The sequence below is a fragment of the Genypterus blacodes genome, unplaced genomic scaffold, assembly GCF_046128005.1.
Source record: "Genypterus blacodes isolate CSIRO-AG114 ecotype Tasmania unplaced genomic scaffold, CSIRO-AGI_Gbla_v1 ptg000156l_1, whole genome shotgun sequence".
Taxonomy (NCBI): domain Eukaryota; kingdom Metazoa; phylum Chordata; class Actinopteri; order Ophidiiformes; family Ophidiidae; genus Genypterus; species Genypterus blacodes.
The window spans coordinates 10,415,014-10,442,500 of NW_027466957.1; the positions used below are offsets into that span (position 1 = coordinate 10,415,014).

General features: G+C 43.5%; 5 protein-coding genes across 8 annotated transcripts in view; 2 read left to right on the plus strand and 3 right to left on the minus strand.

The window, feature by feature from the left end:
- Positions 1–7,180: 7,180 nt before the first annotated feature.
- pnpla1 (patatin-like phospholipase domain containing 1) lies at positions 7,181–8,389 on the minus strand. The gene is made up of 4 exons (XM_076166273.1): positions 8,182–8,389; positions 7,875–8,107; positions 7,446–7,658; positions 7,181–7,297 (listed from the first exon to the last, which is right to left on the minus strand). The coding sequence occupies exons 1-4, from the start codon at positions 8,387–8,389 to the stop codon at positions 7,181–7,183; spliced, it is 771 nt and encodes a 256-aa protein (XP_076022388.1).
- A 987-nt stretch (positions 8,390–9,376) lies between these two features.
- On the minus strand, positions 9,377–12,515 carry etv7 (ETS variant transcription factor 7). Of its 4 annotated transcripts, none has more exons than XM_076166451.1 (9): positions 12,337–12,515; positions 11,971–12,109; positions 11,707–11,871; positions 11,434–11,622; positions 10,666–10,782; positions 10,421–10,543; positions 10,177–10,319; positions 9,980–10,080; positions 9,377–9,900 (listed from the first exon to the last, which is right to left on the minus strand). In XM_076166451.1, exons 1-9 carry the CDS (start codon positions 12,367–12,369, stop codon positions 9,738–9,740), a joined length of 1,173 nt encoding a protein of 390 aa, XP_076022566.1. In that variant the 5' UTR covers positions 12,370–12,515; the 3' UTR covers positions 9,377–9,737. The 4 variants fall into 4 exon arrangements, with proteins under 4 accessions (XP_076022566.1, XP_076022568.1, XP_076022565.1 ...); XM_076166453.1 differs by having other exon boundaries at positions 10,732–10,782; positions 11,971–12,112; XM_076166450.1 differs by having other exon boundaries at positions 11,971–12,112.
- Positions 12,516–13,034: 519 nt separating this feature from the next.
- LOC143013029 (putative methyltransferase YdaC) lies at positions 13,035–14,597 on the plus strand. The gene is made up of 4 exons (XM_076166455.1): positions 13,035–13,203; positions 13,410–13,666; positions 13,807–13,987; positions 14,138–14,597. Coding segments are annotated over exons 1-4 (636 nt in total). The 5' UTR covers positions 13,035–13,202; the 3' UTR covers positions 14,335–14,597.
- Positions 14,598–15,224: 627 nt separating this feature from the next.
- On the plus strand, positions 15,225–17,886 carry ube2t (ubiquitin-conjugating enzyme E2T (putative)). The gene is made up of 7 exons (XM_076166456.1): positions 15,225–15,383; positions 15,602–15,742; positions 16,316–16,385; positions 16,544–16,649; positions 16,794–16,892; positions 17,105–17,188; positions 17,580–17,886. Exons 2-7 carry the CDS (start codon positions 15,634–15,636, stop codon positions 17,706–17,708), a joined length of 597 nt encoding a protein of 198 aa, XP_076022571.1. The 5' UTR covers positions 15,225–15,383; positions 15,602–15,633; the 3' UTR covers positions 17,709–17,886.
- Positions 17,887–18,833: 947 nt separating this feature from the next.
- Positions 18,834–27,487, minus strand: part of lgr6 (leucine-rich repeat containing G protein-coupled receptor 6) — a 35,420-nt gene continuing 26,766 nt past the window's right edge. Inside the window, exons 5-18 of the mRNA XM_076166449.1 lie at positions 26,921–27,136; positions 26,682–26,753; positions 24,913–24,981; positions 24,374–24,445; positions 24,199–24,270; positions 23,719–23,787; positions 23,230–23,301; positions 22,888–22,953; positions 22,716–22,787; positions 22,494–22,565; positions 21,798–21,923; positions 21,002–21,156; positions 20,419–20,499; positions 18,834–20,263 (exon numbers count right to left, since the gene is read on the minus strand). Coding sequence (XP_076022564.1) covers positions 19,014–20,263; positions 20,419–20,499; positions 21,002–21,156; positions 21,798–21,923; positions 22,494–22,565; positions 22,716–22,787; positions 22,888–22,953; positions 23,230–23,301; positions 23,719–23,787; positions 24,199–24,270; positions 24,374–24,445; positions 24,913–24,981; positions 26,682–26,753; positions 26,921–27,136 — 2,464 coding nt within the window. The 3' untranslated portion in view covers positions 18,834–19,013. The remainder of the gene's footprint in view (positions 20,264–20,418; positions 20,500–21,001; positions 21,157–21,797; positions 21,924–22,493; positions 22,566–22,715; positions 22,788–22,887; positions 22,954–23,229; positions 23,302–23,718; positions 23,788–24,198; positions 24,271–24,373; positions 24,446–24,912; positions 24,982–26,681; positions 26,754–26,920; positions 27,137–27,487) is intronic.

A 27,487-nucleotide genomic window follows, 5' to 3' on the forward strand; every position in this document is an offset into this window, starting at 1 on the left:
CTTAACCATAATACACCCCTACGTTCAGAAAGTTCTCCTGGTTCTCAAAGTTCAATCTGTTTTCAGAAAGCAGTTGCATGCATTTTATTTGCCATTCCCTATTAAAATACATTAAAATGTCCTTCAGAAAATGCATTTCTAGTTGTAGAAGGTTCTCCCAGAATTGGTTGTGTTATGATCTCATTTTTGATTTAGTCCTTCCAACAACAAGTAACTACTGGAAATGGACATATTTTCACATATAGAAATAAGTCATCCTGTCCAAAACCCTTTGAGGTGAAACCCGTCTGTGACTGATCTCTCTTTCATCTGAACTGTGATACAATGTGGAGCTTTGATAGAAACAGCACATCATCAGCATGTTTCCTGGATCAAGTTGGTAAATGTACTGATAAAACAACACTTACAGTAGATTTTCACATATTAACAGAGGACTTTATCCAAGATAAACTCTTTGTCTGATGATGGTTGATATTGAGTGTTATCATCATTTCCATGGATACAAGGTCACACTTTAACAGGACAAAAACCTCCCAAAAAGCTAAATCCACAGATCATTAAAAAACAGGACTAAAAGGCTTTTGCCAGTAATCCCTTTATTCTTTCTAGTAATGTATCAAGTGTGTGTGTGTGTGTGTGTGTGTGTGTGTGTGTGTGTGTGTGTGTGTGTGTGTGTGTGTGTGTGTGTGTGTGTGTGTGTGTGTGTGTGTGTGTGTGTGTATGTGTCCCATTTTCTCATGTTGCTGTGAGGTTTAACCTGCTGTATCCTTGGAAAGGCTTGTTAGGTCACTATAATTGCGTTCCATTACAGTCATTAGATACCTCATCAAAATTGTAATCAGTAACGTAATCCAAGGGATTACCCACTCTCAGTAATGGATACTTTCACAGTACACTCCGTATACTATTTATAAATAAATAATATCTGAAAAATAATGGATTTTGGCTCATTGCAGTTTATGGGATGTTAAAAATAGATCAATCCCAGTCGCTTTATCTTGGGTATTGTCGGTGATTTATCCATAAACACAGTGGCACACACGTCAATGTCAACACTTCCACACACACACACACAGACACACACACACACAGACACACACACTACATAGGGTAAATGCAAAGCTCAGGAATTCAAACTCATAATGACAGTTAGAGTCACAGCCACCAGCAGCAGTGTGTGGGCTCTGTTTCTCTCTTTAATGATCTAGTTGGCGTAGGTGTCAGCGTTATTTCTTTCAAGCTGTATTTCCCCTTATGTGTTCTTACAAAAAACACCTTTATCCACTACATAAATACAGTTTGAGGCCAAATCAGGATTCTTCTCTTGTCTGTTTCTTTATTCCTCCTTCCTTTTTGAAAGTGCTGACGGCACAACACAGCATGTTGCCCGCCGCTGTTAAACTGTGCGTGTTTGTGCGGTTTTATGTGGTGAAATAGTTGAAACTCCACTGTGGAAGATCCCTGTCAAGTGCTTAAAGATGCATGAGAGTGCTCCATCATTAACGAGGTGCTTTGATGGAAAGTTCCACAAGGGAGGGAGAGAACGAAAAGAAAGACAGACAGAGGGTGACACAATAGGCGTAGGCTGGAGATAGAGAGTGTGTGTGTGTGTGTGTTTGAGTGAGTGTGTGTGTGTGTGTGTGTGACACGGAGAGCAGAACTGGCACAGAGTTTATTTCTGTTCAAGCTGGGGCCTCCCTACTCTGAGCGTCATGCTGTGTGTGTGTTTGCATTATTTGTGTCCAGGCATCCTACTCTGATTCTGTGTGTTAGGTGTTAATAGCCCCCCCCACACACACACACACACACATTAAATTACATTACATTAAATGTATAGCATAGATTGGAGGTTTGCATTGTTTTCCATTCAATCACACTGCTTGACCTTATAGGAAATCTAATCTATAAAAACAAACAAACATTGCTTTTCCTGTTACTTATGCCATTAATGAAATTGCACAAAGACTGTTTTTCATGGTTTGTTTTGTGGTTTGGTTGTTTCTTTTGCTGTAAGCTTTATCAGAAACAAGTGTGAACTTTTGGTTTACAAATACAAACACAGGCTCTTTTTGAAATAAGAATAATGTTATTGTTATGGAATACACTGCAGAAAGATACATACATACTTTAAACATTGATTTCCATATGTTTCTATTTATTTGCTTGGAGAGTAAAGGGCTTTCTAATCTTGCCCTAGTTATTTCTCAGGAGCTTGTAGTGTAGCTGTGTCAAGAGAGTCGCTCAGTCACAACCTAACTACTTTACACCATGAGGAGCTTGTAGCTGTCAAATGAGCTCCTCCAAAACTGGATGTCAGTTTTTGACACAGGGTAAACATTCCTCAGCACCTGCTGTCATCCCGGTGAAATACTTTCTTCATCTAATCAACAAAGATCTAAATTAGGAAGGAGGAGGAGGAGGATTAATAAGAGAAGATGTCAATCTGTTACTGTTTATTACAGCACTCAAGGCTCCAGCTGAGGTCTGAAAGGAGAAAGTTATGGAGGACACACACACTTGTGCATGTAAATTGCATGCAAGTGGGTGTTTGGGCAAGCTATTCCAGCAAGCTGGTTCACTTTCATAAAATCCCACAGTGTTAATCATTAAAAATGCATGTTTGCTCTGCGGTGAAACCTGCCAACATCTGTTTATCTCTGTTGATTAAGGGGACAGAATTAATCAGAATTATCCCATCCAGATCCCCAGATTACCCATCATCAAAACAGACAAACAGACACAGACCAGGAAGAGGTCTAGATGGTGCCTATAGTTTGTCTGGCGCATTTAAGGACAAGAATGTTCTATAATTCATGATCTATCAGAGAAGGAGACGTGTCCAAGTAAAGTGTGTCCACTCTTTAGTCTCATTTTAAGTGTTGTGGTTTGATTTCCTGTGAATTCCATTGAAACAGGAGAGGTAGATTTCTTATGAATCATGTATACACAAACTGATAAGTGGAAGAGATTAAGAATAATATGTACGTGTGAGCTGTCGATTACATTGTGGCTCACGCTATGAGGCTTTTCTTCAGCAGAGGATGAGGACACATTTATTGACACACACACACACACACACACACACACACACACACACACACACACACATACACAATCTAAGTTTATACCATAAGTAAGGGTTTAAATATTATGAAGCATAGATCATATCTCAGAAGCGAGTGGCCACAGAACACAAACATTCAGATAAAGACTTTGCACACTCATCATTTGTGTATATTATAGCTCTGTCCCCAGTGTGACCCTCTGCTTCACTACTGACATTTTCAGAACCTGTTTGAGAGGAGGGATAGGGACAGGCAGGATAATCTGTTTCTTTTAAATGCTTTGCTTGAACAAAATGTTTTTGACATAGTTTTAATTTCAGCTTTAACTATGACAACAATAGATCTGTTTTGGTGTGTCAGGAGTCAGTCTCTCTCTCTCTCTCTCTCTCTCTCTCTCTCTCTCTCTCTCTCTCTCTCTCTCTCTCTCCCTTTCTCTCTCTCTCTCTCTCTCTCTCTCTCTCTCTCTCTGTGTGTGTGAGGCAGTATAGGTCACAGCCCCTCCTCGTCTTCACAAAGGTCATCCTCCTGTCCCCCTGTGCTCTTTATTGATTGGCGGCAGTGAGTCAGTTGACATTAACTCCGCTTCGTATCTTCCTTTGCTTCCACACACGGCAACCACAAATTATGATGAATACCCACAGATAAATGCCAGCCTGCACTGGTGACATCATTGCCCCAACACACTCAATTCACCCTGTCGCCAGGTGGATTAGTGGAAAGGTCATGCTCTTTTAGTGATGTTATCACTAAAGGGACGAGGAGCAGCCAGTGCTCTAAATGCCAGTGAAATATTATGATGCTTTTTGGTTGGCCTGGACATTGTCTTTGGAAAGGGAAGGGAGGGAAGGGAAGGGAAGGGAAGGGAAGGGAAGGGAAGGGAAGGGAAGGGAGGGAAGGGAAGGGAAGGGAAGGGAAGGGAAGGGAAGGGAAGGGAAGGGAAGGGAAGGGAAGGGAAGGGAAGGGAAGGGAAAGAAAGGAAAGGAAAGGTAAGGTAAGGTAAGGAAAGGAAAGGAAAGGAAAGGAAAGGATATTAGACTGCGGCCAATGCTCATAATGTTATCTGTATGATCCATCTACACTCATTATACACTCGGATCCCTCACCGGCCGTTTGTAGGAAATGGGAGTTAGGTGATTAAGCGGCCTGGATCAGCTGTGAACCAACAACTTGTCATGCAGACTTTGATCAGGTGATCCAGTGTCATGTGTGAGCACAGAGCTGTTTTGGGGTGTGCTGCTTGTTGTCTGTGTCCCCTCATATTTATGATGTCATGCCACTGTACCGAGCCTCACCCTCTCCCATTGCTCCACCCTGTGGTCGTGCTGTGAAAATGCCTCTTGTTGTATTGCCTGGAAATCTTTTTTTCTTACAGTATTAGTTCTGTTTCTTGGATCATCTAATCTGAATAAAAGGAATACAAGGAAGCCACATTAAATCATTAGAATCATGGCCTTATGTTGCAGGCCTGAAAGAAGATTATCCAGGAGCTCAGTTGTAAATATGCCTGTGAGTAGATTGAGAAGATTTAATCCCCTTTGCTTTTACTCTTCCTCTTGGGTTTAAGCTCTAACATTGCTCATTTATGCTGTGACAGATTCAGGCTTTAAGCTCAAGGTTGTGAGCATTTTCCTAAATCTACACAGTGGCACATGCAGATTATGACACACTGTGGCTGTGAGCATAGATTCATTCTGTCCTAGTGTGGGTGTGTCTTTCTTTCAATGGGTGTGTCTATCGATGTGAGGTTCTCACTCATTATGCAGGTGTGTGTCTCCTGTCCCAATATGTCTCATTCCTCCTGATGCTGGCAGTTACTTTGTAGGATGGTTTGCTTGGCCTTTCTATTAAAGTAGTTTTCATTTATAGTATATTGTTGAAAGCTTTATTTGACCCAATCCTAACTCAGAACGTGAAACCGACCGGGATTTGAACCCTAAACCTGGTGGAGAGGCTATTAGACAAACTGTGCGAGGCTCCACATTACATCACCGCATTGATGGCACGGCCCCCTGCTGCAACAAACATCTGTGTCTAGATTCCAATGCCTTGGCTAAATGTTGGCAAAGTGGGCCAAACTGGGCCAGCCCAGGATTTCACACGCTTTTAATTCACTGCTTGAGCTTGTTGTTAATACAGGTCGGGCTGATAAACCGCTGATGACCCCAGATTTTGTTTTCAGTCCCATTTGTGTGTGTTTGGTAGAAGGATAATAGGATACGTGGTGGGGAGTTTGGGAATGAGTGAATTGGCAAATGGGACAGCTTATACCTCCACCAAGGACAATAAATAATTACCACCGTCCATCAGATAATGTGACCAGCATCTTGTATGACTGATGTGAAGCATCATGTGCACATTCATACTCCTCAGACCAATACACATGCTTGTGAAAACCTCCTGATGCAGCAGCGCCCTCAGGTCACATCTTTTAAAGAGCATATCTCCTTAACACTTACTACACTACCATTCATTCACCATAGCGACACCCTCAGGCTAAACTCTGGCTGCTGTTGATTACATCATTAAGTATAACACGTAAACATAAAGCCTAATAATTAAGCACAATGAGGATTGAGTGAGTCAGCAAAATATAAAAATTTGATGACATAAACATGTTATATAAAACAATCAAATGCTTTACAAAGAAAACAAATTTCAACACCGAAGGGATTGAAACACTGTTCAATTGGAACATGGAGTCAACTACACAAAGAAATGCTTTCACATTCCTGCTGGGTGAGCTGGAATAAACTGTCAGTGCTCCTCATTCTGCTTTGCTGTTATCCCGTGATGGAGAGATATTAAGGAAGCGTCTGCGCAGACCCGTATTCCCTATGTCATCTGTGTGGGGAGGAGAGGAGAGCTCCAGGCAAGGAACAGCATGACTTTGGATTTTCGGAGCAAACATTTCAGCTTGGATGTTCAGCCATTGGAACAGCAGGACAATGGGAATGACCCTGAAACAGTGATGAGCTGAGATGAGCTTCATGGAGATCAAGATAAGTTCATGTGTGAATCTGCATCATCCTGTCTTACCTGTCTTTGATGTTCTTCTCGACAGTGCAGACAACTATTTTGAAAAAGAAGACAGTAAAATGTCTCAGGCTATGCCAGGCCCAGAGCACCTGTTGGGGCGTCGGCCTCAACCACAACTGCAGCCTAGGGAGAGGAAACAATGAACTATTGACCTTTGCTGCTAGTGCTAGTGCTAGCGCTAGTGCTAGGGCTAGTTCTTCTTATACATATAGGTAACATCTATCGACAGCCTATAGATGGTTCATGTGAGATAGTGGACAAGACAAATCAACAAGACAAGGGACTGAAAGATAGGAGGGGCTGAACCGTTGGAACATGGAAAAACACCAAGGGAGAACAGAACAGAGACAACAGAGAAGATCAGTGAGCCAACACCATGAGAGATGGAATAAGGAACCAGACAGCCACTCAACTGTACACAATATGAGAAGCCAAAATGATGATGGCTGAAAATGAGAATGGGTGCAGAAATGTTGGAATAAGGACCAAGAAGAGAGAGGCTAGAGAAAGAGTGACAGATGGAAACAAAGTCTGTGTGGTGAAAATATTCTTACCTTGGTCTTTTCTGAAGTAAGTGGACACACAGAGTGACAGGGAGGAGCAGGTATGAGATGAGTGTGATCGCAAAACCAAACATGCTCAGATAGCTCATCATGTTGCACAGCAGAGCTTAAACACAAATGTTGAGGGGAGGAACAACAATTTCCACAATTTTATAAAGCTTGTAGAACTTCAAATTCGCAGATTCACAGACAGACAGCTTGTTAATTTCAACCCTGTGTACTCACCATTGTTTACCACATCAGAGCTCAGAGGGGAGTCTGTGGTTGTCAATGCCAAAGTCAATTTGTCTTCACTGGAGTTGTCCGTCTGAGTGCATTTGTCATCTGTCAGAGACTCCTCCTTCTGCATCCCTTCTTCTTCTTCTGTGGTTTCCAGCAGGACCAATATTTTGTTTCTGAATTGATTATGTGGCCCTGGGGCTATGGTTTGCGTGGTGATACGTGGTACAAGGGCTGCATTTCATGAAAAACACAAAAAGAAATGCGGTCCGATCGAGTCTCAACATCAAAACATTATTAGATAACAGTGTCTTTGCTTCCAGAATTATTCCCTTTAGCTATGGATTTCCTACCATTGCTCTGAAGGAAACAAAAGGCGTCTTTGTATCCACTGTGGAAGGCTTGTTCAATGGTCTTAAAACAGAAAGAGGAAAACAACCAGAAAAATGTAAGGCCCACTGTGGAATTAAACAAAATCAGTATCACAGTTTTAACATTGTTATTATTATTATTACCAATATCAGAGCTTTGACAAGAGGTCTTTCACTAAGTGATAACTGACCTCTAAGGTGAAAGGGTACAGGGCATTGATGATCCTGCAGCTGTTAGCCATGTTGCCCTTCAATGTTGCTCCAGTCACTACCATCTCCCACAAGCAAGGCATGTCCTGGGGACAGATGTCTGTCTCTCCAGAGAATGGAGACACTGTCAAGGTGTCAATAGAGAGTGTAGTGGGGTAAGGCTGCATTCTGCTGAAACCCCCATCCAAATAATGCTGCAAGACAACACTGCGTACATTAGGACACAGATCAAACAATGTACGCATGGATATTTGTGTGAATAATATCAAATACCCACAACTCCTTTGAAGGATGGAGGCAACATTCCACAGTACCCAGGCACAAAACAGCTACACAGCAGAGCCTGTGGACAGCAGAGGGATAACATCAAATATGTACTAGATAAAGAGTCACTGCACAAACCAACTCACCTGCAGTACATCCTCTTTGGACTGGAAGTCAGACATGACAGTGTGCTTGCCATCTGTCAGGCGGGTCATAGCCACAGCGAGTCGTCCATTTGCCAGTTGGTGTGCGTCAGGAGGAAGGTGTTTCTTGAGAACACGCTCGATCCAGTGGAAAACATTGATGGAAGGGTTGAAAGGTCCAAGTGTAAAGTTCTTCATCTGCTTGGCAAAGAGCAGCATCTCATCCCGAATGGCAACTGGAAGAGCCACACGTTTCAGTCAGAAGCTGATGACAGGGAGGGAGAATAGAATTAGAGATATAATCACTCACCCATGCTAATTTCACAGACCACAGCTGCTGCTACCAGAGATCCAGCAGATGCACCCAGTACTAAGGGTGCAGTGCGCAGTAGCCATGGTGTTTGTGTAAGTAAGCACTGGGCAACTCCCAGCTGGTAGGTGGCCAAGAATCCAGACCCAGAGAAGGAAATGGACCGCGGAACTTCTCCACGGGGACAATTCAACCTTCCAGGAGACATTTTGTACAGGTTATTAGTTTCCAAAATTGTCTGTACTGTTTGTTCTTTTTCAAAAGTCAGACAAAATAAAGCAGATCCAGATGAATTCTCCACTGAGTGAGGACAGACAGAGCTTTATAACAGATCTCAATTAGACATACCATGTTGGTCATGCCCATGTGATATACAGTATCATACTATAGTCTCAATGACTTTTTGTCTGACTCGGGTGGTTTATAAAAAGCCACTTTATGTTGAATTGCTTAGACAATCAATTATTTGGCAATGGAGATCAAACTGCAAAATTAATAATACAAATCCATTCTTTTGAATGGCGCCTCTGTTGTGATACTTTTAGCAAAGACTGAGAGAATTCCCCAGTTGCAGGGCTGATATGTTTACAGCACAGAGCAGAGACTGTCCATTCCAACCCGCGTTACAAATTACGATTAAATGATCCTTTGTATAACATTTAGGGAGGATTATTTCTCAGTATCTGAACCTTTGCCTGCTGGCGCGGCAGCAGCACCCCCTGCTGGTACAGATATATAAATATGAATGCATACTGAGTCTGAGTGAACTTTTCAAATGGGTTGAGCTCCATCACCGCGGGCTATAGAGGCAGTGTTTATATGTCAGGAGAGACAGTAGTGCACAGTCTGTACACATCACTTCATTTGTGTTCTATTGATATGTTGTTGTGTTTTTGCAATTTCTTGAATTTGTATATTTGGTGGCATGTGTGGAATGAAATAAACACTGGAGGTGGAGGAGCTGCCAGCTGTGTCCTGGAGCTTCCGGGTGATGATTGATTAACATGACGACATAAACAAGGTTCTGTTTGTCTATTGCTGGAAACACTTCATCTTAAATAATGAGCAATGTCAGCCAGAGATATGTGTGTAGTATTGATAACAAGGCTTTATTGTTCATTATTCTAATTTATTTCTAAGAAATCTGTGAATTTCATAATTAATATATTTGAACATTCCAATTTTAACACATATCTTTCCTTCAGCTTGACAAACTATGTCCTTTTATTAACATTGATCACTGCACCCATCAATATAACAGCAATAACAGGCAGAACAGTCATACATATAATAATGCATTTTAGCGTACAAGTCAATCAAGACTGACCTGTTGACAATATTATGGCTAATTACACATTGAAAGTGTTTTCACAGTTTTCCTGTACAAAATAATTAGTGTTCATTGCAATCATGGCATGTGAAATAAATTTAATAATAATTATTTGTGGTAAAAAGAAACACAAATTCCGAGTGCAACATTTCACATTTCTCCCCTGAAGAACAATCTTATTCTGCAACACTCTGTGCTCCATTGTAGTATTTATTTGCCAATTGTCCTATCTCACTGCTGCTGGTGGAGTCTGTGGAGAAGCACGATCGGGAGACACCTCAAATTTGTCCTCGTTGAACTCGTGTGGAGGACTGTTGTCTGGAGTGTGTTCAAGGGACTCGTTTGGGTCAGCCTGGTGTTTCTTGATGTCTTGCGGGGTTTTCAGAAACCTGGGAGGAGTCAATGACAATAAATATGTGTGTGTTGTTGTAAAATAAACGAACGTAGAAGACAGAGAGAGGGAGAGACCTGAAGAGCAGTTTCTGTCCTCGCTCCTTTTTGATGATGTTGAGTTTGTAGTAGTGTCGTAAAGCACGGGACATCTTTTCATAGGTCATATTGTTTCGGTTCTGCGAAAAGAAATAGCAGACCATCAAAGTCCTCTGCCACACTGCTTCCTTCTTTCTCTCTGATCTCTAAACCTGTTTGTGGCTTTTGCTGCTCACCTTGTGGTTTCCCCAGAGACGTGCCAGGCCGTTGGGGTCGACAACTCTGAACACCAGGCTGTCCCGGTCCTCCCATCGGATGTATGGTTGATAACGCTCGTCACACAGTAGCTGATACACATAGTCCCATAACAGTCTGCACTCTGGCAATGATTTAAGAGGAGGATGTTTTCTTTGGATGACACAGAGTAAAAACTCGCAGCAGGTATGCAAATTATGTAAACAGGAAGTGGAGAAACCCTACCTGGGATGCGGCCGTTGGCTTTGTGCACTGGGCTCCGCGCTCTCTGTCGACCGGACAGATTGAGAGGCTCTTGGATTTCGCTCTCAGTTGTGGGTGGACACAAGGGCAATGTAGAGACAGGTGCTGATCAAGGGAGACAAGGTTTTAGAGAGTAAGAGACAGAGCAAGAGGAATACAAAATATAGTGTTTTAACTGATTACCACAGCAGTGCAGAACGACTGTGGTATGGCCGTTTTATACCCACTAGTATGTGTAGGAGAGGTGTGTGTGTAAACGACATATTGCAGGAGAGGTATGGACTGTAGCTGACCGGTCACACTGATAACAGCAGCAGACACTGCGTTGCCTTTGGAAACAGAAACTGTAAGAAGAATAAGGAACTATTACACAAAAACAGAAAGGAAAAGTAGGATTTTTCATTTAATGAGTTACCAAACAAAACAGAACAAAAGGCTAATTTTTGGGACTTTGGAGTAGTAGTGTTTATTATTAAAAGGAACCACACCCTTCTGGCAATCCTCCTACTTCCTCCTGCGGAAAGCACCTTGCCAGGCCAGGTTGAACAGAGAATGCGTGCGGCAGTGTAGGCAGAAACACAGTCGTCTGATGGTTGCAGTTACAGATGATAATGTGCAGCTGTATATACGGTGATGTTATAACAGTTAAAGTAAAGAATCCGTTTTCCACAGCTAGCCCTCACAAGTTACAAAATGTTTAGTGACTTTGTGTTTAGTTTGGTTAGCATAAGGGCTTTTCAGGATAGGAATTTGTTAGCGAGGGCTGTGGCAAGAAATTAGCAATAAAGGTCTGTGCAAGTACAATAAGACAAACTTATTGAGTGGCTTATAAGGAAGTTCCCATTTTCACAATCACACAAGACATTAGTTATAATATAATATGGTTGGATGAGGAACAATCTCGAATGAGCTGTTACATGAAACAGAAAGAGTGTGTGAGCTTGTGTAACTGTGTGTGTATGTGCGTGTGAAACCGTGTATTACAAACTATTTACCTTGATTGCCATTCACTGTTGGAGATGGATGTTGGACATTGTGACTTGCAGCCTGCTGGATAATGGGGCTTTGGGTTTGGCTGGTTGCGGGGCTCACGCTGCATCCAGGAGACGATGCATTTGGTGGTGAATGCACAACACTCCTCCTGTGCTGTTTCACACACTGTAGGATCTCATACAGAACATCGCCTATAGAGGAGTGATGGGCAGGTGATCACACAGGAGAAGAAACAGAATCAGAATCCTCTTTTCCAGCACACACGGTCACTCTACCTGAGCTGGGGCAGCGGTGTCTAAAGTCCTCCTTGGTGAGCAGGCACAGGGCTCGGCCGTTCATCTCAAAGTGTCCCTTCTCTGGACGACGCAGTGAGTACTCTTTCTGAGCCCAGTGGAGCCAGTGTGCAACATCCTCCTTATCCCACAGAGAAGGGTTTATTCCTGCAGGAAACACCGGCACAGAGAGTGTCTGGGTTGCAGAATGATATGTTGCTTCTCATTTGGATACATTATTATTTATATAGTAATATTATATTTTACGCAGGCGTCCAGGCAGGTGCCACAGGTCATCCTGGGTGGGAGTACAGACCACAGGAAGCTGGATAGTAGGGGAGTGATGCACGCTGGGAGGAAGACCAGCATGTCCAGGCAACATGGATGAAGGACTGCCTGCTCTTTCCTGCTATGAATCACACAAATGACTCAAAACGATAAGAATAATAATGATGATAATGTGGCACAACTGATGCCACTGCAATACAAAAATGTAAGATAATTTCAGTGCCTGTGCAGTGAAAGTTGTATCTCAAACAGAGAACTATTGGCTGCCGTGCTGTATTCGCTCCATTTTATGGCAGAGCAGTTGTAAATAATAACTCTCGCGTTCTAATTAAAACCTCAGCTTACCTTCACCAAACGCGACGGGGAAACGTCTTCCATGACTTTATCAATTCGACGACAAAAGTCCTTATAGTCCGCAAACTGACCTGCTGTATAAGCGCTGGTATCACTTTGAAATCTATGCAACGCGACTATTGACACATTCTGAACCTTCCGGGAAGTGAAAACGAAAGAAAACACAATCCTTGCTGGGGGTGTGTGTGTTCAAACCTGTGACTTAAGGAAGCGACGTGCTTCATCAAACGCTCCTAACCTGTTAGAATAAACTCCAAATGTGTGAAAACATTCTGCTGCTTCAGCATTATGTCACGTCATAGAAGGTTTCATTAATTATACAAAAATGGAAACATGTCAGGACAGAGAGAGAGGAGAGGGGTGAGAGAGAGCGAAAGTGCGTGCGTGTGTGTACGTGCGTGAGCGTGAGCGAGAGCGAGAGCGGGAGAGAGATCGCGAGGAAACTAAAACTGAAGGACATTGCAGTGGATACACATAACGAATAGAATAGACGCGCACTTTATTTATATCTGTTTTGTTCTGTTTCATTTAATTCCATAGCGCTTGGTATCGTCTATGTTCTCTGTAATCTTTTGCACAGTATTGACGCATGATGACAAACTAAAGTCAAATGAATATATCACACGCATCTTCTTGTGTTCTCTGTGTACAAGTTCAACTGCGCTGTCTGTTTATTTCCGCTGCGACACGGCGGCGCTGTTAAAGTATCTGACACTGTTGCGCAATCTCGAGTTGCTGTATCTGGGGGTTAAAGGTTGCGGAAATGCGAGCTGCAGAGTGTAACGCTTGACTAAACCGCCACGTAGGTGAGGTGTTAACAACTTAAAGCAAGAAGTGCAGCCACTATCTATGTTTACAGTAAGTTGTGCTTTTTATGCCATTTTGATTTGTAGCAAAAATACGTTTTAAATCTATATTATTAAAAAAAAAGGGGAATGACACCAAATCATCTATATTTAACAATATGACTGCTTGTTGTTTCTGTTTTTCTGCACATTAGTTTCATGTCTCTCTTATATGTGTACTTGCAATTATCTCAAGTTATTTGTTTGTTTATTTTCCAGTGATGTGGGCTGTGAAACTTGGAAAACTACTGGGCCACCCAACACACTCAGCGGCTGGATGGGTGGTCAGCAAGTTGTTCGTATTTGGGAACCGGTTGCTTGAGGAGAATGCTGTGCAACTGTGTGGGATCCAGCCTGGGGACACAGTGCTGGAGCTGGGTCATGGCCCGGGTGTGGGCCTGGAGTCAGCAGCCAGACTGCTCACAGAACCCGCAGGTCACCTGATCGGGGTTGATTATTCCCAGTATATGCACCAGGTGAGATGGGAATGCTCACACAGAGACGCAGAGTGTATTACAGGAGAGGGCACAGTGGGTAGAGCACCTGGATAGAACCCGGGAGGGCACTGTTCAACCGCCAGTTGGGGATAAATGATTTGTCTTTTCGTCTCTCACAGATGGCAAGTGAGCGTATGAAGGAGCTGGTGGCCGGTGGGAAAGTGACCCTACACCACTGTGACGTAGCAGCAATGCCTCTTGCAGACAACAGTGTGGATAAAGTCTTTCACTGTAACTGCTACTACTTCTGGCCAGATCTCAGAAAGAGCACTGCAGAAATACACAGAGTGATGAAACCAGGTTGGCTTTGACATTACAGCATTGACGGCATTTTCTGTGAAAATTTGAACACACAACCTAAGATATTGTTGGAAGTTCACCATTTTATTTTAAGCTTGGACATTTTCACTTCTGGTAAATCTCTTCCTCTTATATTTCCCCACTATGCAGGAGGCGTGATGGTGACCACTCTGAGGCTGTTAATTTTGGCTAAGTTGGCATCTAAGAACGTGATGCCAAGGGAAAATTGGCATCCTGAGGCCTACATGTCAGCACTGAGAGAGTCCGGCTTCACTGACGTCAGAATGGAAGACAAAAAGCAAAAACAGAGCTCCTTTCAGGCTATTTATGCCACTGCCTCCAAATGAGTGTGTATGTGCAACCAGCTGTATGAAAATTGTATGATTTGATGTGATCTGTTCAACACTATTTCAATTTGGAAATTTTGTGATTTCTTGCAAATCTAAGCATATCCATTTCCAGAAATTTCCACATTATGGCATCTTATATAGTGTATGTTTGTGTCTGTGCACATTGTGAGGGGGAGAGGCTCAAACCATCCAACCAAACACTCTTATCACACAAGAGATCACAATTAATCACAATTAAATAAATGAACAATTGGATTGTTTGACATAAGTCATAAATGATAGTGATACATGGACTTCCAACAAGCTCCCAGCTTGTAAACACAAAAGAAGGGAAGAAAGGAATCGGCAACTAGGTGCTATTGAAGGCATTTTAAATTGCAACATAGCAATTTTGCCATGCTTTATTTAGATTTTATAAATATTTCTTTGATTAAAGGAGAATTATCACCAGGAATACACTTAAGGTATGGGCGTGTAACACTTATTGTGGGAGTAACTCACAACTTAATGCAGAATATTTGAGTTATCTGTTAATATTGATTGAGTCACTTCAGATGGACTGGTTGCAAAGCTGAAATTATATCCATCCATCTGTTCTCCATATGTATTTGTCCTGTTCAGGGTTGCACAGGGCTGGAGTGTCTCCCAGTGGTCATTGGGCAAGAGGCAGGGGACACAGTGGACAGACAGCCAATATACCTGCCATATTCTTTTGGTTGATGTATATATTCAAGTCACAGTCAGTCATGAGGACAGGGGCTGGAATTCCGAGGGCTTCTGAACATGGAGAACACAGCAGACATGCCATTTAACCTCATGTAAGAAAAACACAGCATACAGATTATAGTAAGCCGCTAGGGGGCGATAGTGGTGCTGTAAGCGGCAGATTCTACTGGACCGTAACAAGAAGAAGTTACACGCGCGGGTGTTGCTGATGACGTATGAAGAGGGAAATCCAAAACAGTTTTCTTCCGTTTTCTCGTTTTCGCGGTTTTCTAACGGAATTGCTGCTGTAAAGTGGACAACAGTCACTGAAGCGAACTAAAGTAAGATGTTGTGGTGTATTATTAAGTAAATAACCAGTTTTTTGTGTGGCGACCGCTCGCTTGGAATGCTGAACTAACTTCAGCCACACAACAGATATTTACTAAAGCGTAACTGAAGATACCGGAAATAGGAAGCAGTTTTAGTCCGACTCAACCCTGATACCATAATATCACTACATTATGCTGTCCTCACATGTATTCCTCATGTATCAATACAGCCTCTGGTCCAGTCCGCTAGTCTGGGAGCAGAATGCAGAGGGCCCCCCGTATGAAGCGTGAGCTCCAGATGCTGAGCACCGAGCCGCCCCCCGGGATAACATGCTGGCAGAGCGGGGATCAGACTGACGACCTCCGGGCACGTAAGTACTCCCCACCAGCCCTCTGGGTCCAAAGGCACCAGAGCCTCGTTTCCACCTGCGAATCTCGAACAGAGCCGGTAGTACTAGAACAAATGTTACGAGCACAAATGTTACAAATGCAATCGTGATGATGAAGAAGAAGACGAGGCGTCGTCGTTTTCCTTGATTTGACTCAGATGTCACATATGATAACATGGTGGATTTTGACCCCAGAAACCAGTAAGGAAATGAACTGGTTTAAGGTAAGACAACTTACCTTGTTACTGTGTTCATGTCTGTCACAGCTTTAATGAGCTGTGCAGCAGCTGTGCAGCAGCTGTCCAGGCACTCTAGTTCCCTCTGTATGTGTTGTGTTGTGTGTCCAGTCAGTTGTAAATGTTTGGAATGATATAAAGTGTTAATTTAAATGCAGTCAAATCTACATCCTAAAAGCGGTGTTATTATTTTTCAGCAGCGTCTGCTCTTTGTAAAGAATGAAAATGAAAACAGAAAATGTATAATGATGGCATATCAATGTATTTGTATTATTGTTTGTAAATGGTCAACATTTTATAACCTTACCCTGGTTTACAGAGATTATTGGCGGAGCAGAAACTCCGTATCAAGGGGGACTCTTCTCCCTGGAGATCAAAATCCCAGAGAGGTAGGGATTTGCATTGCATTCTCATTGCAAACCATTATTGCTCTGATTGCTTGCTGTGCGTGTATTGCATCTGGTTAGATTGGGTTTAGTTTAAGCTGATTGGCTGAGAGTCCTCGCCCTCTAAAGGCATTTCTAGTTGAATTTGTTTTCTGCCCTAGATACCCATTCGAGCCTCCGAAGATCAGATTCTTGACACCCATCTACCATCCCAACATTGACAATTCAGGGCGTATTTGCCACGATGCTCTCAAACTCCCACCTAAGGTTTGTACAGATTGCAAGCATACACCAACTTGTTTCTGTTTCACCTCTATCATCTGTTGTATGTCTGCTGTTTAGACTTCCAAGCTTTACTGTATATTTTAGATGTAACTTTTCAGAGATGCCTGCTATTCTTCTGGTACTTAGGGTGCCTGGAGGCCGTCTCTAAACATCTCCACGGTCCTCACCTCCATTCAGCTGCTCATGGGTGAGCCCAACCCAGACGACCCACTCATGGCTGATATAGTAAGTCTGACTCAACATTATTTTAAAACGTATCACATTATCCTTTGTAGTATTGGTACTTGTTTGCTGCTGTTGTTGTTGCTCAAAATCCTGCATCTAGTCCAAACATCTTGATATTTCAGTAAAGCATGTTGATTATTCTGTGATTATTCTGAAGCCGTACCGTTTTCAGCTAAACTACTCTGTAAAACCTTTAATTGGTTCTTTTGCAGTCGTCGGAGTTTAAATACAACAAACTGCTTTTCATGGAGAATGCCAGGAAGTGGACGGAAGAACACGCTGTTCAGAAGAACTTAGTAAGTACCTCTCTGGTCTGTGGTTGAAGCAGTTGTGAAGCATTAAGTGTCATTCATGATTGAAACGATGTAGTTATTCATAGCAGGCTGCATTATTCTGAATGGTGCTATATTTACTTTCTCTTGTTCTGAAGTACTTTTGTATCCCTCAGTATGTGCAGACTGTCCTTGCATTCGCGTTATGTAGTGGCATTTTATACCCACAAGATGGCACTGTGACATCAATTAATTTTGGCTTTCACCCTCAAGAGAACAGGATTATTTATTTCATATTTAAAAATAATAATAATTAAAATGTTTAGTTGACCAGGTGATGTAGTCTATGGGAGGTGGATATAGAGGAGCAAAGATGGGCTGTCTTGCCTATTTTCTGATTTTCCTCTGAATTCAGGGAGCCGTGGAGAACAACAAAGAAAATAATACTCAAGAGCAGAAAACATTACCCCGCAAAAGAGACTCACTGAGTGCACAGCAGGAGATGGAGGAGAGACCGCAAGCTGCAAAGAAAACCTGCTTGTAATTTCTCCTCTCCAGTCACCGCGCTTAAAACACTTCTCTACTTGTAAAATAGGATTTTATCATTTTTCTTGTGGTAATACATTCTGTTCTCCCCGTTGATCCCAGATACATTGCTTTTCCTTATCCAAAAATATTGCTTTATTCATGTCTTGTTTGTCCTGTCATATTAAAGTTTATTTTACACGCCGGTTGGTTGTTGAACCTCTTCTCTATAGTGCACTGGCGGCTGAGCCATTATGAGATGTGGTGTGGTTTCACAATAGAACAGCGGTTGATGTACAGTCAATAGTATGAAGCTATTACATTTATTCAATCATATGCTTAACAGTTGTATACAAAGTATTTACATCCTAAATAGCAAGACAAGGTTTTGTTTTTTTACAAACTAAGATTTATTTCTTAATATATAAAATTATATTTGCTGTTTATCATATAAAAAGGAGACAAAAATCATAAGGCTGTAGTGAGTCAAAAACCATGCTAGTTCAGAGGTAGTTACATTGTATGTACACATTGCTAGCTTACTCTAATTGTAGCTACATCCCATTCAGTCTGTACGACTGCCTGTTGCATATTTGGGACAAAACCATGTAAACCGAAAACTGCAATCTGTTTTCAGCTGCATTATGTTGCCACATTAAGCACAACATGTTTTATAATAGCTGTTGCACAATTACAGAAAAAAATATGAAGATTTTGTGAAAGAGAGATGTTAGCTTAATCTGGTAAAATGACCTTGTGCATGTGATGTTTGAATCCCTTTATTTGAAACCAACCTTAGCAATAGGATAGAATTTATATTTTCAAAAAAACAAACATAAGATAACTCCACATAAAATGTAACCAAATAATTGTAACCTCTAAGCTGCATTTCATATGATCACATTTCAGTATAAACATTTACACTTAAGATTCTACTGCTTCTACTTTACATTTCCCCTGGCTAAACCACTGATTTGTCTGATGCTTCGATTCTGCGTATAGTTCCGGCTTTCACTTGAGCTTTCTTGTCATGTGAGTCCATGACCAATGCAGTCCACTGGGTAGTGGCTGGAACAGTCCTTTGATTTGAACCCTTATGATCTGTGTGATGTTTTATTGGAATTGTCTTTTTTTGTCAAGGACACTTTTAGTTGCAGTCTCCATTTTCAGAGGCACTTTGTTGTGTTCTCATATACTTTTCTATCGCTACAGTCTTTGTGGACACTTGAGATTGATATCCCAGGCCTTGTCTTGCTGCTGCCATCTGATGACAGTTCATCAATGTCCATAATGTCCCAGATATGCAGACAGCTAGCTAGGAGACTCATGGATGAGAGGTGAGAGATTGAGTCATGGGAGAGTGATACAGAGGGCAGGTGTTGTGGCTCACATCCTGTTCGAAATTGTGAAGACACTCTTCATCTTTCAGGCTCTCTGTAGCTCTGTCTCTATCTCTGATATTGGGTGAGGGTATCTGGCAAGGGATTAGAGGAACAGAGGAAGTAGAGGAGCAGTGGGAAAATCTGGTTGGATCCAGTCGAGGCTGGAGTGAGGACCCCCCACTGTACAGGGCGTCGGTGTCGCTCAGTGACACCTGTGTCGATGAATCGGAGCAGGAGCTCTTCTCTGTCTCCACAGAAACCAGCGAGTCCAGGGTGCGGTCCCGGCGTAGCTGTGGCCGTGCTTTGGGACAGGGCCAGAGGAAAAACTGGGAGTGGTCTCGTGTGAAAAGAAGAAACAGGAGCGGGTTGAGGCAAGCAGGAAGGGGTTGAAGAAGCAGGAGGACTGATTTCAAAACTTCCTCCCCCAAAGAGAGGAGGCCCAGAAGGGAGCAGAGGGAGAGGAAAGCTACAGGCACATAGAGGAGGCCGTTGGTGAATATTAGCCAGGCCACGTGTTTGATCATGGCACAGTCCCACAGGCCCTCACACTCTCCCCTGAGTAACTCCCAGTAAAGACGGATGTATGAACCAGTGACTATCAGCAGACACAGGGTGTTCATCATAATGAGAGCCAAGGGGAAACCTAAGGAGGATGGCACCCGAGAGGATGGGGGTGGCAGTGGTGAGGGCAGACAGAAAGGTGAGGAGCCGTACTCCCCCACCCCTACCAGTGGGAGAGAAGCCAGGGTGAGGGAAAGAGTGAGGCAGAAAAGTGCACAAGTGCGTACGCTCCCAAGGGACGGTGACTTCCCATATGCGCGGGCACACGTCACACTCATGCCGCACTGCACAGCTGCCAGAGTCAGCAGTAACACACTCGACTCAGACGCAAAGACCCAGACCCATCCCGTCGCCTGACAACCGGGACCCCCTTCCCAGCGGGCGCCATGGTGTCCGAACTCTCCCAAGGTCAGAGAGTCGACGAGAGCCAAGGTGCACGTACACACGCCGGTCAGCAGGTTGGAGGCGCCCATGCAAGCCACAGTGAAGCGTAGGGGCGAGAGGTAGCCAGGTGAGCTGAACAGCGAGAGGAGCAGGAGGGCGTTTCCCAACAGAGAGACCAGGGAGATGGACCACAAGCCCACGCGAACCAGCCAGCTGCCCAATAGAGAGTCGCAGGGACGGAAAGGACCTGCAACACCACAAACACCAGAAACTGTCAACAGAACTTAAAAAAAAAAGCTACTTTGCATCAATGTCATCATTGTTCCTGTGAGTACAGCGATCTCTTCAGCCTGCCATGTGTGAACACAGTGATCTTATCATCCAAGGTGTGATTTGAGCTACCTGGAGTGGGCGTGCATTGGACGCTGGTCTGTAGCTTGGATTCCTCTAGTTCTAGCTGGAACTCCTCCAGGTCAGGGTCATCTGGAATAAAGCATCGGCCGGGGGTCACGAAAACCAAACCAAGACATAGACCAACATCATTTTAGGCCAGGCTGTTACACAAGTTCTGCCTCGTGTGCATGAGTCTCTGTGATGGCTCAAGATTCCATGTTTTCATTCGCTAACAGCCATTTGCAGTGAACTATGGAAAACGCTTCAAGAAGATAATTGCTCCTCTCATAGAAATCTGTCGGTGATTGTTTTCACAATGATGAAAGGTGAATAAATTCTAATCAGCGTTATGTCATGGTGTCATCATCTTTTGTTATTGTTTTCTTTCAGTAGACTCCACCTTTGTTTTTTTTTAAAACTTAAATGCTGCAGCTTCAGTGGTTTTAATTTCAGCTTAATTTTGGTTTATTGGTGTTTATGTTTGAAGCCCGCAGCAGGACGGCACGGCAGGGTCAACACTCAAGTGTCAAATGTCTCAATGTTTGTGTATATACCGTATATATGCGTGCTCAAATAGCATACACTTTCTTACAGTGTGTGTCGGCATTGATGGGGTACATGGCCACAGTCCTCTTGTGTAAGTCTTCGTCGGCGTTGGTCTGCTCTGTGTCCCACTGGCTGGCCGGTTTGTAGCTATCACAGGAGCCGTACACACAGCACTGGTAGGCATAAGGCATCTCTACTACTCTGAAACACACACACACAGACGAGAGCAGAAAGGACAAATGAGCCGCGTAACCCCAACAGATGGAAGTATTGATCGATTTGACTTTGGTGCAGATGGGGGCGCATGCTTGCCTTTATGTTTTTGTGCATTAACTAGAATGATGGTCAGGAGGTTTGGGTTAGACAACATTCAGTTATGCTGACACCATAGGATCGTACGCCATGTATTTTGAAATCCAGGCACACTTCACTGACTTTGAGTGCAACTTTCCAGGCCTTCAGGGATGCTAATCACTACAACAGGAATGGACTTGCTGACAAAAGCTTCCTTACTGTTGGGAGTTGAGCGCAGTAATGGCTTGCAGGTATACAGCATAATTAGTCCACTGTAAATCTTGGCTGTTTTTATTGTAATGACGATATTTATAGAAAATTGTTAGAGGACGGATGTTTGAAGGGATGGGAAGGGAAAATGATGATGCATTGGCCCTCTAGTCATAATACACCTGGGCTGGCAAGGATGTGTGTTATTATCTAAGATCACTTTGTAGTAAATATTTGATTCACTAATTTTCTGTATATTTTGGTGAGAAACAAACACAGGTCCTTACGTTGGCAACTACATTATGGAAGTAGAAAAGGATGCAGGGTGGTGTGGTTACCTCATACGTGGGAAATGGTCGGGACTGAAGGCCTCGAATAGCTCAGTGTTGCCCCTCAGTTTGAGATGGGTGAGGCCCCCTAAACCTGCAACTGGGACAGAGCTCAGACGGTTCTCGGTCAAGTCTCTATTTGATTGAGAGCGAGAGAGAGAGAGATAGAAAGAGAGAGAAAGAAAGAAGGGGCAGATCAGGACAAGTCTGCGTTCACAAAATGTGTTTTGATATCCGATATTGCCGAAGGTCATCCATGGTAATAACAAGAAGACCTTGTCTCTCGGATATTATAAAATGTTCAGAGAGGGCTCTTTATGAGATCCCCGAGATAACACTTCCTGTCAGCTTTACTGTGTGTGCTTGTTTAGCTAGACATTCCACATCGATCTCCACAAAATATGACAGTTTGTATTGGCATAACCTGAGAAGACTCTCTTAGCTTCACAGAGGAGGTTTTCAAACAACAATATCATCGGAGCAAGCTCTGTAGAGCCAAAGACAACAGGTTCTCTGTGGCACGTGCAGTCAAGTGTGGGGTGTTTGTATAAGGCCAAGGCTCTGGCACACAACTCCCTCTTCAATCAAAGGTATGCAATTTGTGTGTGTCTTTCAAAGGATTGAAGAGTAACACTGATGGAGGACCACTTGAGAGAGCGTCTATTATGTAGAGGAGCCATGCAGTCTGTTAACCCGACTACTCACAGTTTGATCAGCGAGTGAAGAGAGGCAAAGGCGTCTGGGTGGATCCACTCAATGATGTTCCAGCTCAGATCACTGGAAATATAATGAAACTATATTCAGTTGTACTGAACACAAGCAATTTTTCAATCACCACTAGATGTCAGTAATGAGTTATAACTTTGGTGCATAATTGTAAACGATTAATTGGTTGACATTGCGGGTTACGGCAAAACAGTGACTTACAGCGCTCTGAGAGAGGTGAGCTGCTGAAATGTGCTGGAGTCGATCCTTCTGATTTGGTTATGCTGCAGCCCTCTGTTTAGAAACACACCAACACACTCCACATAAGAACACCACGCAAGGTTTGCAGGAAAAATGGTGCAGCCAGAAGTTGTGTGTGTAGTTTGGCGCTCACATCTCCTGTAGTGCAGAGCAGTGGTAAAAGCTGGGCAGATCCTCTATCTGGTTGTAAGACAGTTCCCTGCAAGATACACACACACATGCACAAAGCTCACATAAACACAGTGACCAGCTGTGGATTTATAGCGTGGGAAATCATGGGGGTGACAAAATTATTTGCGTCTTTGGGTGAGCAGTCAGCTCTGTGCGCAATACGATAGGAGGACAGTCGTTTTGAGCGGCGATCAGATTTCTCACCGCGCAGATTGTACAAATGACCGCTTTGGGGAGGTAGGGGATGATTTTTTTTTTGTGTATCTGCTTTTCTACCTCTCTCTCATTCTCTGTCGGTACTCACAGCACTCTGAGGCGAGGCAGCTGCTCACACAGATCCAGAGGGAGAGCTGAGAGGCCGGCCCTGGTCAGCGTCCTAGAGACAGAGAGAGGGGAGGAGAGAGAGAATCCTCTGATCATTGTTGAAGTGCAAGCAAGCGAAAGGATCCTCCATTGCTATGATTTTAACTTGTTCAGACAGCGAGCTGTGTCAGGTCGCCAAATTTGTCACTGGCTGGCATAACTAGCCGAACCCTCCCTCTCCCTTTTCTGCCTCTCTTGTTCCTTTCCTGGATTTGTCTCTCACTCTCTCATCATCTTCAGTCTCTCTCCTTATCTCTCCGCTCTCTCGCATGTATATGGTTTCCCAGGATTGTATCTCTGCCCTCCATCTCGGTGTTGGCTCTTCCTTTTCCTTTTTGCTGTTGCATGCAGTGAAGTCACACTGCATTTAAAAATATGACGCGTGTATGTGTGTGTGGTTTGTGTTGGTAGGATAAAGGGGAACACTCACAATATTTCCAGGCTGGTGGTTCCTTTCAGATCTGGAAACTCTTGAATCTGGGTTGCTCCATTAAGCGAACTACAGTGGAACAGGGAGGGAAGGTGTCAGAAGAATCTCACTCTCTCTCCAGTTTTCTCTTTCTCTGCCACACACACACACACACACACACACACACACACACACACATGCACACAAGTGTGCACACACAGACTTTGTCTAACAGCTCATTTCAGCCATCGCACTTTACTCCAACATCAACACAGGCTGTTTTGGCTGTCTCACCAGACATCATAAGTCACACCATTCAACATGTTCTTACAACACACTCTCTCTTACCACATCAGTACACAGCACAGCTATGCGCTAACACAACATCATTCAGTAGGCCATTACACATGTCCACTCAACTCTCACTGCAAGGGACAGAGGATGATTTAAACAGTGTTTGGGTTAACTCACTGGAATGGTTTTTACTGACCGCATACTTACAGTGTGTGCAACTTAGGTAAGAACTGGAAAGCAGATTTTCCCACAAACTGGATGGGGTTTTCATAGAAATGACTGCAAGAAAGAGGGAAGATTTTGTTTTGAATGCACTCTGTGCTGTACTTTATGATGACATGAAACAACAATTAAGTGTTTATCTTCTTTGCATTATGCTCACATGGTTTGTAGCTGAGGGTTTCCCACAAAGGCCCTCTCAGGAATGGCTTTGATATTGTTGTTATGGAAGCCCCTGCAGATATAAAAAAAACATATTTTCAAGTCAGTGTGTTTCTAATTTGGTGTGTGTTTATGTGTGTGTGTGTATGTGTGTGTGTGTGTGTGTGTGTGTGTGTGTGTGTGTGTGGTGGAGCAGTGTCAGAGCTCGTGAGCAAAAGGCAAGTCTTCTGTCCTCATATTGCACCTGCCGTTGCACAGCTGAAAAACATTTTTGGATACACGAGATGTAAACATGTGCACATACACACTTGCAGAACATCTGCTGAGGCTGGGCGAAGTCATAGTTTGTGCGCTTATGTGTGCGTGTCCGTGTGTGCGGTCGTGCGGGTGCGTGGGTGTGTAGCCAGCACCTGCTTAGGGCGAGAGAGATTGTATCCGAGTGCCACATTAAAATCACTTAACGGGATTACTTGGGATAAAGTAACCATGATAGTCATGTCAGGCAGGTGTGTGTGTGTGTGTGTGTCTGTGTGTACTCACAGTTCTTGAAGCTTGCTGAGTGTCCTAATGGCCACGGGGAACTCGTGCAGATCATTGTAGTTTAAATCCCTGAGAAGGAGAAATAGAAACAAATTGAGATAAATATTATAAACTTTGGCAAATAAATAGCATCACGAAATATTAAACTCATGGCTCGAGTGCTTGGAAATTATGATTCATCCACATATAATATTCCGTGTTTATATATGTGAGAAAGTGTCTCTGATTGCATATGCATGCATAGCCTTTCTCTCAGCACTCTGAGAGGCCAACAGCTGTAGAGTGTGAAGTCTTGATCTGACCCATGACCTTTGCTACTCCCTCTGCTCTGACCTGATTATGGAGATCTGGCCCTGATTAGTTTCCCAGGAAACGTAGCGATAACATGCCGTACCAAAATAACCGTTGCTATGGTTTGAGACAAAAGGGTTTTGGTGCATGTCATCATATTGAATGCACATTTGCATTTTGTGCTTAAATAGGATTACACACTGCACGTGTTTGTCCAAGTATGAGTGTGAAATGTTTGCCTGTCCACCAAGTGTGTATATGCTGCCGGAGCACCCGTATGGCTCCACACAGTAATGATTTTATAATGCTGAGGGGGGAGGAGGGCTGCTGCGATGCAGATGGTCGCTCATATTTCTCTTAAGCGAGGCCACCGTGTGAGATTAACCCCTCGTGCCAACGCAATCCCCACGTCAATGACACCTGTCACCCTATCCCACCCAATCTCCCACCTCGCTTTGACGCACTATTCTGGTCCCCGAGAGCTCTATCCCTCTTTTTCCTCATTCTCTCGTTTCCCTTCATCCCTAAGACTGACGCCCTGTTTCCCCACATTTCTCGGCACCGTTAAAGGCTTTTAAATAGAGTGCTAAGATGGCCTATCATGGGCACCTGAAGTCCTGATCTACACACACACACACACACACACACACACACGCTCCATAAAAAGGAAGGCATCATGTTCTCTTACACTTCAGCAGGTTGTTAAACAGCATATGTTGTTCTTTAGACCACCGGGAGTTTCACTGTTATTGATTTGTTTGTACTCGTCTCTCTCATTCAAAGGACGTCTTCTGCTTTTGGCATTATTGGTGCGGGAGATAAATTATCCAAAATTTCCTCGAGTCGTGCCGCACCAGATAGGACCTCAGCCATGCTTAGATGTTAGTTGTACAGAACACAGAGCTATGTGTTACTGTTACTTAAAGGCAATCATAGAGGAGCGTTTCATCTTAACATTCCAGTCTTTCGTATTGTGGTTTTGATTTTCTGCAACTTTAAAGCACCTGCAGGAGTTTGTACCACATAAATCATAATGACTTTATGATTGCACTCTGCACTTAATTACTCTGTGTGCACACTTTAACTGCTTTATTTATAGACACATATTTCAGAGATTCAAAGTCTAACACCTTCACCCACACAAAATCAAAATGTGGGTCAAACCTGCAATGTATGCTGGGAAATTAATAGCCGAGTCTAGTATATTACTTTCTTTGACGTAATGTTTGAGCCAGTTGATCATTTTCCTTGGGGCTATGATTGATGTAAACACTATAATATAGATTGAATGTTGATAGTTTGTCATGGTAATAGCTGGGTCAGTGTTTGGGGTAACAGCAGGTACTCATTTCAGCATATATGAAATCATCTCAGGGCATGTGCATGCAGGTGTGTGTGTGTGTGTGTGTGTGCGCTGGGTTTGCGCATGAGCTTGTGAAAATTAATTGGGTGCATGTGTGCGTGCATGTGATACTCACAGTGTCTCCAGACTGTGTAAACCTTCGAAACATCTCGCCCCCATGCTCTGGATCTGGTTGTTATGGAGATGACTGGAAAAAGGCCACAAATATTTTTTAACAAATCAAAAATTGCTGTCTCCAAAAAACCTTTCCAAACTGCAATCATCACCATTCCGCTCTTAGTCGAAGGAACAAATAATTTTGCCGTAAGACGAGACACCAAGCTTTAAACAAACACACCCCGAGCTGTCACTTACAGAACGACTAGGGCGGTCAGATTGGTGAACGCCAGGTCTGGGATGTGCGTGATCTGGTTCAGGGCCAGCGTCATGGCCTGCAAAGAGGGCAGAGAGTCCAGGGCCATCACCGGGATCTCGGTGAGGGAGTTGTCGTCCAACCACAGGTGTCTCAGGGAGCGAACGCCTTGGAACGCCCCAGCCGGAACCTCAGACAACAGGTTAGCATCGAGGCGCCTGGGGGGTGAGAGGAACTAAGCTTAGCGAGATAATCACCGCGGCTAAGCACAGTGTGTTTGCTTACGAGCGTGTGTCCGTGCATGTGCTTGCAGGAGGGTTATTATGAGAATTACACATCTTTTATACTCCTTTCATCTTCGCTGCAGCTTTTTTAGAAGCTCCTCATTATGATTTATTCCCATGCTAAATAAGCCACGTCTAGCTTCACCAGCACAGGCATGTACGATATGTACCATGATGGCAACACACACACAACTTGCTCCAACCATCCTGCCGCAGTTTGTTTTGTAAACCATTTTCGTATTTCCCCTGTCATGGAAAATAGGTCCATCAGTCTACAGTTTCTGT